The sequence below is a fragment of the Maylandia zebra genome, linkage group LG13 (assembly GCF_041146795.1).
Source record: "Maylandia zebra isolate NMK-2024a linkage group LG13, Mzebra_GT3a, whole genome shotgun sequence".
Lineage (NCBI taxonomy): Eukaryota > Metazoa > Chordata > Actinopteri > Cichliformes > Cichlidae > Maylandia > Maylandia zebra.
The window spans coordinates 12,404,809-12,418,570 of record NC_135179.1 but is presented as its reverse complement, the minus strand read 5'-3'; the positions used below and the strand labels follow the sequence as shown (position 1 = coordinate 12,418,570).

At 38.6% G+C, this 13,762-nt stretch overlaps 1 protein-coding gene across 3 annotated transcripts in view; it reads right to left on the bottom strand.

Annotated features, from left to right (window-relative positions):
* The window catches only part of oprm1 (opioid receptor, mu 1), a 55,334-nt gene extending 43,960 nt beyond the window's left edge, over window positions 1-11,374 (bottom strand). For all 3 annotated transcript variants that reach the window (XM_004551449.5, XM_004551450.5, XM_076891542.1), the window contains exon 1: window positions 10,646-11,374. In XM_004551449.5, the coding sequence (XP_004551506.1) occupies window positions 10,646-10,887 (242 nt within the window). In that variant the 5' untranslated portion in view covers window positions 10,888-11,374. The remainder of the gene's footprint in view (window positions 1-10,645) is intronic.
* Window positions 11,375-13,762: the final 2,388 nt, after the last annotated feature.

Genomic DNA, 13,762 nt, shown 5'->3' with positions numbered 1-13,762 from the left:
AGTCTTTTGCTTTTCATTTTGTAAATATTGCTTAACTGTCTCGCAGCTAAAACCTTCCTCTCAAGAGTGTCGAGAGGAAGGTTTTTATTTTGTTATAATACTGTAAAGCCTGTAAAGTCAAGACTACAAAAGACTACAAAATCAGCATTTTAAATAATATTCAACTAAATTAATGAACTCAGTACCAAGCTGGAGTTTCAGGCTTTTCTACATCAAACACACCACTGTAGGGTGTTAAACATCCCTAGAGATTTTTTTTCCTTCAAAAAGTATAATTCTATATTTTCATATTTAAATGTTCTGGCACATATTTTTATCTTACCACACTGATGGCAACAGTTTCTCTTCTGTACACATGCTCAGTTATGGAAACATTTAATAAAAGCACCTATCAACAGAATGCTTCTGACCTGACTGCAGTGTGATACGAGGAGATCGATATCCATGAACAATCAGAGAAAAATGGTGATGAGGATAGAACTGCTGTGCCTTTTATCTTCTTTTAGACACGCACTCCTTTCCATTAATGTGACGGCATGTGAACATGTGTAGGCTTCATGTCTGAATAAGCACCCTGGTCACTTTTTGTTTTTATGTCACCTTAAGTACGGTTTCAACTGGGCATGTCCCTCCTGCCAGTTGTTCAGTTCAATAAAAAAATATGATTGTTTGGGCGAATGCTTTGAACAGTAATAAGAGACATTATAGCATTTTATCACCTCAACCCCACGACTAATTTGTATAAAGATTAAGACATCCATCTATACTCCATTGTTACTGTTCCCATTATACAGCAGTCTTTCTTGAAGCCAGTGTGCAAAGGATAATGGTATCACATGCACACACACACACACACACACAGGGATTTTGCTCTTAGTAATAGCGGTGATTAAGATCAATAAGTTTAATTATATGGTTATTCAAAGCAAGTGTTTTGCACAAAAAGAAAGCTAACAGCAAAGATTAGCAAACAAAGACTATCTCCCTCACTAGAGACATCACTAGACGTCATACTGAAGGACACCTTTCTAATACCGTTTGATACTGAAATCCTGAAACACAAAGGTACTTGTGTTATTCAGTATCCTAGATGAGGTACTGTGTGTGTACTGAACAGTGTTGGTTAAGTTATTTTAAAAAAGTAATCTATAACTAATTACTGATTATTTCCCCCAAAAAGTAATCCCATTACTTTACTGATTACTTATTTTCAAAAGTAATTAATTACTTAGTTACCTAGTTACTTTTTAAAAACACAATTTTCAACCTGAATAGGTGATAAAGCGATAGATCTTTCAGCCCAATTCTACGTTTTCTGCATAATCCATCATACAAAATGTAATCAAATGGAAAAGTCTCTTTTTAAAACTTGTTTTATTAGTTTTAATCTTTTAACTTTATGCATCACGCAAACATTAAATTATATGTAACATTCTCTGACTGGAAGAAATTTGTTTAACATTTAAACCTATTTTGTGCACATTCCAGCACATAAAATAAAATATTTTTTGTGTTTACACTCAGTTTTTCAAATAAATGTAAGTGAAACACAGCAGAAAATAAATCAAAGACTAGCGGTCCTGTTGCTCTAGTTTCACCTGTAAAGCAGGAGTGGGGTAGGCGGAGGTTTGCCCTGGTGCAGGTGTGCTGCGGCGGTCAGTGGAAGAATCCGCGAGTTTCTCTGTGAATTTCCTATTACGTCGTAGCGCACTTGGTGCTTGCTCGGAAGTTTAGGGATTTTTTGCTGTAAAAAGAAGTTTTCTTCCCAAGCATAAAGTACTTCCACACTTTAAACGCTGCAAGCTCATACTCTCTCTGCACTCGATATATTATCCTTTGTTGATCTGAACACAGCTGTTGTCACGAACGTCGCACTCGCTTACGTCATTGTCATGAGACACTCTCGCAAAAAATCACGGTTTTAGCAACGCAGTAACGCAGCGTGCTTACGGGAGAGTAACAGTAATCTAATTACAGTTTTTGCAATAGTAATCCCTTACTTTACTCGTTATTTGGGGGGGGGGGGGGGGAGTAATCAGATTACAGTAACGCATTACTTGTAACGCGTTACTGCCCATCTCTGGTACTGAGTCTACAATTCGTCCAGATCTGAGGGAGCTGTATACACCTACAAGTGTTTTAGTCTATGCTTACATGTTGAACAAGAAGAAGAGCTACTAGCACTTGTCTGACTGCTGTGTTCCAAGTGTAAAGTTTGGTGGAGGGGAGATTATGGTGTGGGTTTGCTTTTCAGGAGTCCGACTTGCCCCTCATTTCCAGTGACAGGAGCATATCGATACATTTTGGACAATTTTGTGCTTGCAGCTTTCTGGGAACAGTTTGGGGATTGCTCTTTCTTGTTTCAACATGACTGCACGCCAGAACAAAAAGCAAGTTCGATAAGGATATAGAAGAGGGGGATTGGTGTGGAAGAACTTAAAGAGCCTACACAGAGTCCTGACCTCAACCTGAGAGAACACCTTTGGGATGAATGAGTGCAGAAACTGTGTGCCTGTCTGACCTCACAAATGAACTTCTGGAAAGCCATTCCATCCCAGAAGAGCTAAAGCTCCTATAGCTGCAAAGGGTGGGCAAACATCATGTTAAAACCTATGGATTAAGAATGGGATGCCACTCGAGTTCACATGCATGCGAAGGAAGATGAGTGAATACTTTTGGCAATATATATTAGGGCTGCAGCTATTTTAGTAATCGAGTAATCTATTGATTGTTCCATCAATCAATAATTGAATAAGAGATAGTTTTGCTTTCTTAATGAGTAATAACAAATATTCAAAAGAGGAGAACCACTCACTGGTTTCCATTTTAGAACTTGCGGTGTTTTTAAGTTTAACTTCATGCAACAGCTGTCAAAAAACAAACAACTAAACCCTTTGATTGTATGTATGTGCCATATTGAAATGTAATAAAATGCAATGCAAAAGTATATAATTAATCTCAAGGTAAAATAAAATAAGATATATGTGCAATCTAAACTAAGTCATAAAACATGTACCTTTTCTCTGTCTTCTTGGAAGGTTTTCTGACATAACAGGAGGCAAGTTTTTGTGCTGCTGAAATAAGATGTTATGCTGGTGTAGACATCAATTCATATTAATGATAATTCACTGTCTAACCTAACAACTCTTAGGTCAATGACTCACTGAAAAGATAAGTAAACGAAAACTATTGTAAAATCATGAACATGTGCAACACTTAGGCTAAAATACTGTAATTAATGTTATACTTTGTATCATTAGCTTGAAATCTGTAAGCACTTCAGTCTTTGTCCTGTCAGCAAAATATAATGTTAACATTTTAAATAATGTGTCACTACCATGTCATTAAAACTACTTTTATTAAATTAGTTTGTTTTTTAAAGCATTGAAGCCAAGAATTTAATTAAACTAATTTAATGCAAGCGCTTAATTAGCCTGTAAAATATGGCATCAGGAATGGAAACTATCCAATATGGGTGCAACAGAAAACGACATAAGTTTATTAGAACAGTTAAAGCTGTTATCAAATTATAGCTGAGCTGAAATTTGGCAGCTCTGACAGGTATTTGCAGACATTAAATTCATGTGTTAGGAAAATATTGTCCATCTTGTGATCAAAACCACAATGAGAACTTGGCCTAGTTGGGTATGCTTGCATTTAGTTTGCAAAACACTTCAGACAATCTCCAAATATGATTATCTGGACCACAATGACATAAATCACACAAACTGCGTGTATTCAAAAACGTCTGTATTGTGCCCTGCTCATGGTTTTTACCATTTCTATGCACTTCAATGTGAGTCACTCTGGTAATGTGTTTCCATCCTGAGAAATAACAAATATGGAAATAGATAAAATAAAATCCCAAGTCTGTCCTTTAGAAACAACCTTTTAAATGTAAAGCGGACCTTCTGCTTTACGTGAAGTACTTGACCTCTATCAGGAAGTGCGACAGAGCTGTGAAAATATTTGTCAACTGTCAACCTGTGATGAATTTCACTTCAGATGAGGTCATCGCATGCCCTCTTTGCTTTGTTTACTTGCTTATCTTTTTGTGAGTTGTGGCAATAAATGAATTTAAAGGCACGTCATACTTTTTAAAAAGTAAAAAGATAAAGAGCTACAGAAGAACAGATCCTTCCAATCTCATTAAAAAGTCAGCCTTGATGAAAAGAGACGTGTTTTACAGCACCTGTCATAGAGTATAAAGAGCAGAGTTAGGGTAAGAGAGTGAGTCACTTTAGAAATGACAGATGGACAAAAGAGCCAAGAGCTCCCATCAATCATCGAGTACAGAAAGACGCAAAATCAGTCTTTTGTTTCCTCTTAATTAATCATCATTCCTTCATCCTCTCAGTGTTTACAGTAAGAGCCTGTCATTACGTTACTCAACAAAACCCCATTTTGCTTTCTCCACAGTCTGGTGAAGCGCTCGCCGTTGTCGTCTAACTTCTTCGTTTCGTTCGGTCTTTAAATTCAACAGAACACCTGCTCCTGGAAGCAGACTGACAGAGCTCTAATTCTCCAGCAGTGTCCAGTGGTGTTTGGGAACTCATCACTCACAGACACACACACAGGAAGGACAGGCTAATTACTTCTCTGCATGCTCTACCCACAATTGTCTCCTTAGCAAGATATTAGACTCTGTACCACCCTGTTGTGCGCACATACACAAATTTAGCATGACGCAGCAAGCTGAATTTGTGTCTCTCAGAGGTTCATGCTGTGCTGTCAGTCTCCTGCTCACCGATTATAGCAATGATCACTGAGGTTCAGACGGCGTCTCGTAAATGCACGAGTCAAACAATCACTCTTCATTTGCAGCTGATAGTTTTATTGTTGCCAAGGATGAATGTTACTCCATAAATAAATTTGTCTTCACTCATTTTGTTCTAGGTGAGTTTGTACTCAAAGGCAAACAAGGTAATTGCATGCAAGAGGCAATTATCAAGATGTTCCGTTGTCATTGGTTATCAGCAATCAAAGCCATATAACATGATTGCTGCATGTCCAGCTGTTACAAAAAAGAGGTTGAAACACCATTTCTCAGATGCTGGCTGAAGAAGAGAAGTATGTGCCAAGTACAATCACGGAGGAATACAAATGTGCTGGTAGCTTTGGGAGTTACGAGTGTCTGCTGTTGATTTAGTCAGTTTACGATCTCATGGCTGTACCTGGAAAAATCCATGCACTGCAGAGCAACTCTAGAAGGGGTTGTTTATAGATTTAGAACGGCTCCCATTTGATTCCAAAAAGATTAGCGAAACAAAAACCAAGTCTATAAATATTGTAAGTTGTGCAGCTCTAATCTGTAAATCTTAAATCAGCCTCAACTGACAGCATCTGAATTATGATTTGTTCTTATATAACATCAGCCCAAATATAGCCATAAACTAAAACGAGAAGAAGAAAAAGCCAGGCAACACATACCATTTAGTGGGAGAAAAAATATTTGGTTAGATAAACGAAGCTAAATATCAAGCTCATTAGAGTGTCCCTGAGTACAGTTCACCACAGGCTGGGACGCATATGCAATACCCCTACGGAGATTTTCAGATCAAAGTGCTTAAAATTTTATATGTGGTTTTTGTGCTTAAGTTACAGGAAGATCAAACGTTCTCACAAATCTGTTTTATAAAGAGGCTTTAGAAGTCACATCTATCATGCATGAGGATGCTCAAAAATTCACATGAAAGGTGTCTGCTTCCCAAGCCACCACAACCTACCGACACTCATCAGAGAGAACATTTAAGATCTAGAGAAAAACAAGTCAATCTTGAGGGCTCCTGCAGTTTTTCACCTTTTTCAGTATGCATACCCAGCAACCAACTTGGTATTAATGAGGTACAGGTCATTCTCCTCCTGAACAATCCACTTCCTGCTAATTGTTGGTTACTATCTGTAACACAATGTCAGATTTTTATTCTGCACAAAATGCAGCTGTTTTAAAGGAGCTGCTGTGTCCACAAACATAGTGCATAACATTTATTTGGCCACCATCAGGTGCAATGGTAGCTCTACCAGTATGAACAAGCTCGTTAACAGAAAGGATTTTTAAAAATCTAAAATATCATTATTATAATAAATAATCTCTGAATTTTCAAACTCATAGTTTCACAAAAAAGAACACATAATACAAATTTCAGTTATTTATTTGCATTCCTGAACAGAAAAATTAGTTGTAGTGGTTGAATGCATTGCTTGACTAACTTCTGACTTCTAAGAAGCTGAAATTTGATGATAAAAATGTAAACTCAGTTTGTTATTTATATAATAAATAAGAATGAAATGATTCGTTTTAAACATGCTTTTCCTAGATTTCTAAAACATTTGTGTTTTCCAGTTTTATGACAGATGGTCTAACAAATTTGTTAAGCACTGTACATTTAAAGCTTAATTATCTAACTATTCCACCTCTCCATACTACAGTAGACTTGAAGTAAAGGCCCCCAGGATCTGTTTAGTTCAGATAAAGTCAATATGAAGCTAGTCTTGGTTATACACATCAAGTAGTTCTTTTGAACTGTAGTTGTTTTGGGACCATTACCCTCTTGGCCCTTCCCTACAGTGCTTCTTGCTGAGAGAAGATTAACACAAAGGGGAGTTTTATTACAAAAAACTAGACTTACTTGTCTAAATCATTCTGAAACAGACATTTAATCTCTCTGGAATAACCAAAGTGAAATCTTACATAAGGCCTGCGAGGCCAAAATGCCTTTTACAGACTGAATTTAAAAGGTAATACCATTTAGATTTTGAAAATATGCTTGTTAAGCATATCTTTTTGACCGTTGCTTGCTCAGCAATAAAGCACATACCAAGGTGTGTGTTTCTTATCTTGTTTTAGCTTTTCAGGTAGCTATGAGCAAGCAATTCGTTTTTTATAGATTCTTCATGTTTCATGTCACTGGAGAGAAGCTCTTGTATGAACGGGGATATGCAGAATTTAGAGTGTTAGAGTACCATCAGAATTCTGCCATCTGTTGTGGAGCTATATGCAGTACAGAGGAAGCAGCAGTGGTTGGATGCATGCAGGTCAGCCTGTCAGCCTGCAGATGTTCAATCGATTACAGTTTAGGAAACACTGAAAGCTGATAAATGTGCCCAACTAGGTCTAGCTCCTCGTGAGGATAGATGGGGTTCGGTTTGGTGGTGATGGAGTCACTTTGCACTCATCACGCTCAAAACACCTCCTTGCGTTTCCATGGTAACAGGAAGCACTCAGCGCCGGCAGCACACTCCTTGTGGAGCCCAGCAGTTTCTGTTCATCCGCAATCGATATTCCCGATTGAGCGTGCTGATCTCTGTTAATGTCTGTTTGCTTGCGAGAAGTTTGCGGATGTTTGCAGATGTTTGCAGAGTTTTGTGAAGGGCCATAAGAGTCAGCAAGAGGACAGAGAGATAAAGAGTGAAAGAGAGATAAAAAATTTTAGCGTTAAGGTTATCATTATTCAGACTGCAAGCGGGAGAAAATATCCCTCAGCAGCTGATATCTCTTTTTTAATTTCAACAAACTACTTTCAACTACGGCTCGATGGGGACAGAGAATTCAAAACTACATTTCTGTTTGCAAGTAAATATCCACAGTGTATCATTAGCTAAATGGCAGTTCACTCTCAATCTGCTGACAGAAAGAAAAGAGCATAAGACATGCAGAGAAGGGGAGAAAGACAAAGAGAATAATGAATGCTAATGACCCTGGTGGACTGTGGTTTTTGTGAAAATTAAACATATTTTCTAGCGTCCTTGCAATTCCCACAAAGTCTCATTTGCTCAAAAAGTTGCAAAAATCCTTAAAACTTTTTCGGTCACAGAAGTGCCTGTGCAGGCTCCAGGCTGCCTGTCAGGATTAGGACTTACAGCCTTCTGATTACTATGGAGAGGAGCCAGGGATCATTGGGTGGGTTCCTTTTCATTATGCTTTGGTAAAACAGCCAAGGATGAGAAAGTTGTTGATGGCTTTAACACACCAACTGATAAATGCCAGACATCAGAAGACATTTTACAGTTTTGCATTGTTCTTCCTTTGTTTTTCACTCAGGTTTGTTGCTATGGAGGCAGAAGGGAGAAGATTCGCTGCAAGTGATTTGGTGCAGGAAACATCCGGCACAGATGTGGAAAAAAAAGGGAGAGAGGAAAAAACATCCGGCATAGATGTGCGCATTCTTTAGGAAAACAGATGTATTTCAGGAAGCAATTAGACTGCAGTTAGTGTGGGGATGATGTGTGCATGAGCGTTCACCTGCCCTTGAATTAGTGGACAAGTGAGGAGAATTATAAGTGTTATATATTCTATTAGCAGTGAAGGGAGTCAACATAGCCAGAGAAGTCACCTCGGCAATCACTTGCATGAAGGCAAATTCTCTGCACTGTCACACTTCAATGACTCTACTGGACCAATTAAGCAGGCAATCACTCCTAACTTTCACCACTGGCTGCCAAGCAGTTTTTGTTCCCTCAGCCCTTAAGGTATTCTTGCTTTTTACATCCTCATCCTGCTCCACCAGTCCAGCTTCTTTTTATTACCTAAACGAGCCTCGTTTGGAATAAGATAGCATTCCAGTGGCTAGTGTTGAGTTGCAAATTTTAAAAGATGGCATCTGACCCATCATTTCATAGGGTCAGTGACCGAATTAAATTTAAACTAATAAGTATTTTCTAACTCTATACAACACCCCCAATTATTGATGTAATATATTTGTCATTACTTTTCCCCAATCAGTTGTCAATTTGCACTTTGTCCCTTCTTTAATCTCCAACACTTGCGTTACACAACTTTCTGGCACTACTCCATAACTTTCTGAGCACTGTTCCCAGCATCTATCATTTTTAATTGGATCCCTTTGACAGTTTTATGGCCAGATCGAATCCAAAAGTCAGCAAAACTACAGATATCAAACTGATTGCAGAGACAAAACAATGAATCCTCCTGACAACTTTGTCAGGTTTGCTGCCTGGGGTTTGCGACTATATACGTTAAGGAAAGGTTTCTCACAACTTTGAGCAACGGAGATGGGCAAAAAGTGTCCCAGGTGCACTCTCAGCCGGGCCAAGTTTGTTTACCATATTGGTTAAAGATGGGCGGTTCACCACCTTCTGGCAACGAAGACAGGCAGAGAGGCTCCCAGGTGCATCTTAGCAGGGCCAAGTTTATTTAACCCTGTTTGGACTTGTCATCGTTGGCCATAAGACAATGAAAGGTTACTTGTTGATCCTAATTACTTCATTTCAGACAGTATTAATCACATATGCTCATACAACAAGTGGCACAAACTTCATTAATATAATTGTGGATAATATTTGACCCAGATGTGTGGGTCTTGTGATTTCAAACATGTAGGTTAAATGCTTATCACAGTGATTCCATTATATAAAAACTCCAGTGCAGGTATATACAAGTATATATTTTGATATATATGTGAGTATATGTCTGTATATATATATATATATATATATATATATATATATATATATATATATAATATATATATATATATATATATATATATATATATATATATATATATATATATATATATATATATATACATATATATAAACAAATCCACAACACCAGGGAGCATTTAACTGATATAAATGTCAGGGGTTCATGTGTAATTAAAGGCCAGTGAAATCCTGCTTCTGACAGTGAGGTCCACTGAAGTAGGTGGAAGTTTTTTTTAATCAGTGGTGAACCAATGAACACAATGAAACTAAGACTATTTCTATTATTCCAGTTGGTCTACACTGACAATAAAAAGGCAAGTGGCCTCGGATTTTAAGTCTGTAGGACTAAACATGTATGATCACCCTGTGCTTCTTGTACCAAGTGATTGAAATGATAAAAGCTGACCCCGTGAAGGGAAGGCATTTTAGATAGACGTATCAGTGAGACGTGAACATGATATATGAAATTTGGCAAGGAGGTTGGTTATCTATACGTAAGAAGCAACAGAGAACATGCTTGAACATATAGCTTATGTCTGTTTTTAGAAAGCAAATATCCACAAATCTGCTCATCTAATGTGTGGATTCAGAGCCGGGCAACCTGTTTAACTTTTAGCACTTGCAGGCTTTATATTAGCAGGTGTTTGCTTTAACACCATTCCCAACTATTTCTAGACTTTCGTTGAATTTGCTCGAACACAAGACACCGACGCCTTTGCGCACAAGAAGGTAGCAGCATTGAACGGGGAGTGTGCGTTCGCACGAGACTTACATGGCGCGTGCTGTCATCACGTCACAGCATCACATCATTTTTGCTCGTGGTTAAAAGCGACAGATGAAGAGATGTCAGCTGCCACTGTTTTAAAGTGAAAAGTAGTGTGTTTTGTGCACACCTCCTCTTCCCTTCACTCTTTCTCTTTCCCTCCTTTCCTTTCGCTCAGCTCGGGTTTTGGCGCTGTAGCAATTTGCTGCGTTGTTGGAGGCATTTTTACGCACGAACGGCAGCTGTGCTCGCAGCGCTGTCAACACCGCAAGCACATGGTTTCCCACAGCTTCATAAAAACACACGACGAAAACACACACCCGTGAATTAATGTTGGAAGTCATTTCTGATTGTGTGCAACAAGTCTGAGAACAAACATCCACTCAAACCAGTGTAAGAGTTTTTTCTTTTCATTCTTTTTTTTAATCGCCTTACCTGACAATGATATACATGACCAGCACGTTTCCAACCAGCCCCACGACGCACACTATGGAGTAAAGAGCGGTGATGGCAATCGCTATGATAACCGGATTGGCGTCGATTTCCATGTTGTTCCCTCTACTCCCCTCGGCGAAGCTTGTGTTGTCGGTGAAGTTCCCACACAAGCTGCTGCCATTATAAAACGAGCACAGCTGGCTCCTTTGATCCGCTTCTGAGCAGTTGCCGGCGCTGTCCATGGTCCTCGACCGGTACGTACCGCAGGCGCGTTTTTCACCTCCCCTCAGGTGCCTGTCGAGCGCACTCGGTGCCTGTGATGCCCCGCTGGGTGCTTCTCTGTCGTGTGCTCGGGGCAGCTCTGCCTGTAAGGCGCGGGATGGGCCGCCGGTGGCGTTAAACCTCAGCGTGTTGAAGAATGTGCCGTGCGTATTGACGGTTTGAGGGTTAACGGCAGCCTGAACGAGTTTTCTGACGATCTTCGCGCAGCACAGCGAGCCTGCACGGGACAGAAGCGACGACGTGAAAATGAATTAGTTCGCTCGCTTTCTTCTTTCACTCTAGGGTCTTTCCTCTCTCTTTTTCTTACTGCCTCTTTCCTATCCTTTCATTCCCCTTTTTGTTCGCACATGTCTACTCATTCGTTCCTTCCCACCCCTTTTCGCATGCCTTGTTGTGCTTCCTTCAGTCCCCCCTTGCTCCGTCCTTCTTTCCTTTTAGTCTCGTTACTTTCGTTCCTTCCTTCTTTCTTTCTTTCTTTTTTTCTCATTTTCCACCTTTAACCCCCCAGTTGTGTTTTCCCTTCTTCCCTTGCTCCATCCGTTCTTCCTTCTTTTCTTTTCCCCTGCTCACTCTTTTGACCATTTTGGGTTTAAAACACATTTTTTTATAATTTCTTAAAATATTTTATATATTTTCTTTCATTTCTTATATACTTTTTGATCACTTCCCCTTCCTTTTAACTTCCCTGCTCCTTTATTTTTTCATTCTACACGTTAACATCTCCTTTCTCTTACCTCACTTCCCCCCCCCCCCCCCCCCCTTCTTTTAGTTCTGTCATTGGGATTTTTTTTGTTGCTCATCTTTGTTCCTTCAGTACTTCAGTATTTTTTCTTTACGTTCCTTTCTTTCTGTTTTCTCTGCATTTTACGCATTACATTTTTCTTTCCCTAATTTTTATTTACTTTCCTTCTTCATTCTCATCCCTCTTCCCTTATTTCTCTTCTTCCTTCCTTTTTTCAGCTCTTCTTGGTTCTTTCTTTCTTTCTTCATTCTGACTGGACTGACCAGCTAAGAAACAGGCTATTGTTACCACCAGAAAATGCTTCAGCTTTGGTATCAGTTTCTATGAGCAGCAATTTGCAGGACATTTACTTTGTCTGTCACCACATTTGTTTTAAAGTGAAGCATTACAGTGATAGTCTTTGCTTCTGTAGTACCTGCAGGATAATACAATGCTCACAGCATTGTCTGAGGACACAAAGAGAACACTCGTGATTATGTGTCAAGTCACCCATGCCTGCACATGTACCGCTTTGATGAGGCTTCTCACTTCTGATTTCCGTTTCTGTGCTTTATTCTAATTATGTGAGCCGAGCAGGGGAATGTAGCATGGCATAATCCAATAGGAATTGATTTTAATCGAGATAATGTCCCCACTTGTCTCATTACAGTTTCACATAGCTTCAAAAATGACAAAAGATCATTGAACAAATGTAAAGCTTTTCAACATGATCATTACTGGTACTCAAAGTCACTGCTGTAAAATTGTTACTTGCAAACACTTTAATCAACACAAATTGCACAGTAAGAAGAACTTGAAAGCTTAATTCATCTGTGTGTTAAGTGATTAAAAAAGGGAGTATTAATGCTATTTTTGTGAAAGAACAGTTTTATCACTTTGGCTAAGTCTGACAAGCTCAACCCAGTATCCTTCTCTTATCCTGCTAAAGTGTTTTGTTGATTGTGATTAAAAATTCCATTGATGGCTGAACAGTGGGAATTTCTTGGAAAACTTGTTTTTTTTATAATACAAGTATTTCCGCAGTTTTGATAGAATGAAGTGCCACAGTGATGTTTAGGGTGAATGGTGGACGTAATCACCGTAGTCCATGGTTCAGATGCTGAATCCTGTTCATATATATATATTTATGTTTAGACAGCAAAAGCACTCTGACTAAGACCAGTTAAAGACTGCTTTGGTTTGTAAGTGTTTAAACATAATCATTAATGCAGTGAATAATTCTGCACTTGATTTAAATTCATATGCATGGGCAGATATGTTTGGTGTATTAGCACATTTGCAAGTTTAAATAAGTTAACTAACATCAAGTCCTATTTACATATTTGAAAATCATTTATGATGCTACAAATGTTATAGTTGTATATGAAGACTCTTGATGATGTTACATTTCTTTGTTTCCACACTGTTTGGTTGTGACATTATAAAAACTGTTTCCTTTCAGCTCTGACTTTAATAGTAGAAACAGGTTTACTTCTGTGGCCACAAGGCTTCTGTGAGCTTATGGCTGAGTGCCCTTTTCAAAAAGGTCAGCTTCCTTTCTAAATGTGTTTTGCAGTGATATGTTCGTGATTCAGCGGCGCAAGACTGAGAAGTGTTGCACCAAGAGATGCTACACTCATTGCTATGACAGAGCACAGATGGCAGCTAAATTTCATGGACAGACTTGTCATGTCAATCTTAATGATAGTAATTCATTTAAAGAAAAGGATAAAGAAACCGACTGTTAGCCTATTCATCTGTCTAATACAGGACTCTTTTTTTTTTTGGTCTTCAGATTTTGTTCCCTGATATTCATGTGGGAATCAATTTAGGAATGGCTCACTTAATTCCAGAGCTGTACTTCTGAAAGAACACGACTTCATGTATTGAGTAATGTTTCTGGGGATTTGGGGTTTCAGCAACCTGACCAGAGTTCAGGTTATAAATACAAAGTCAACTTTTAAGGAAACCTTCAGCTTTTTAAACCCAGTATTTTTCCACCATCATCCAACAGAAAGCTTAGAATAAAGAAATATTGAGGGTTTTATGTAAAACAACAAATAAAATAATATTAAGATTAAAATAACATTTGTTTAGTTCTATTTATTAACCAG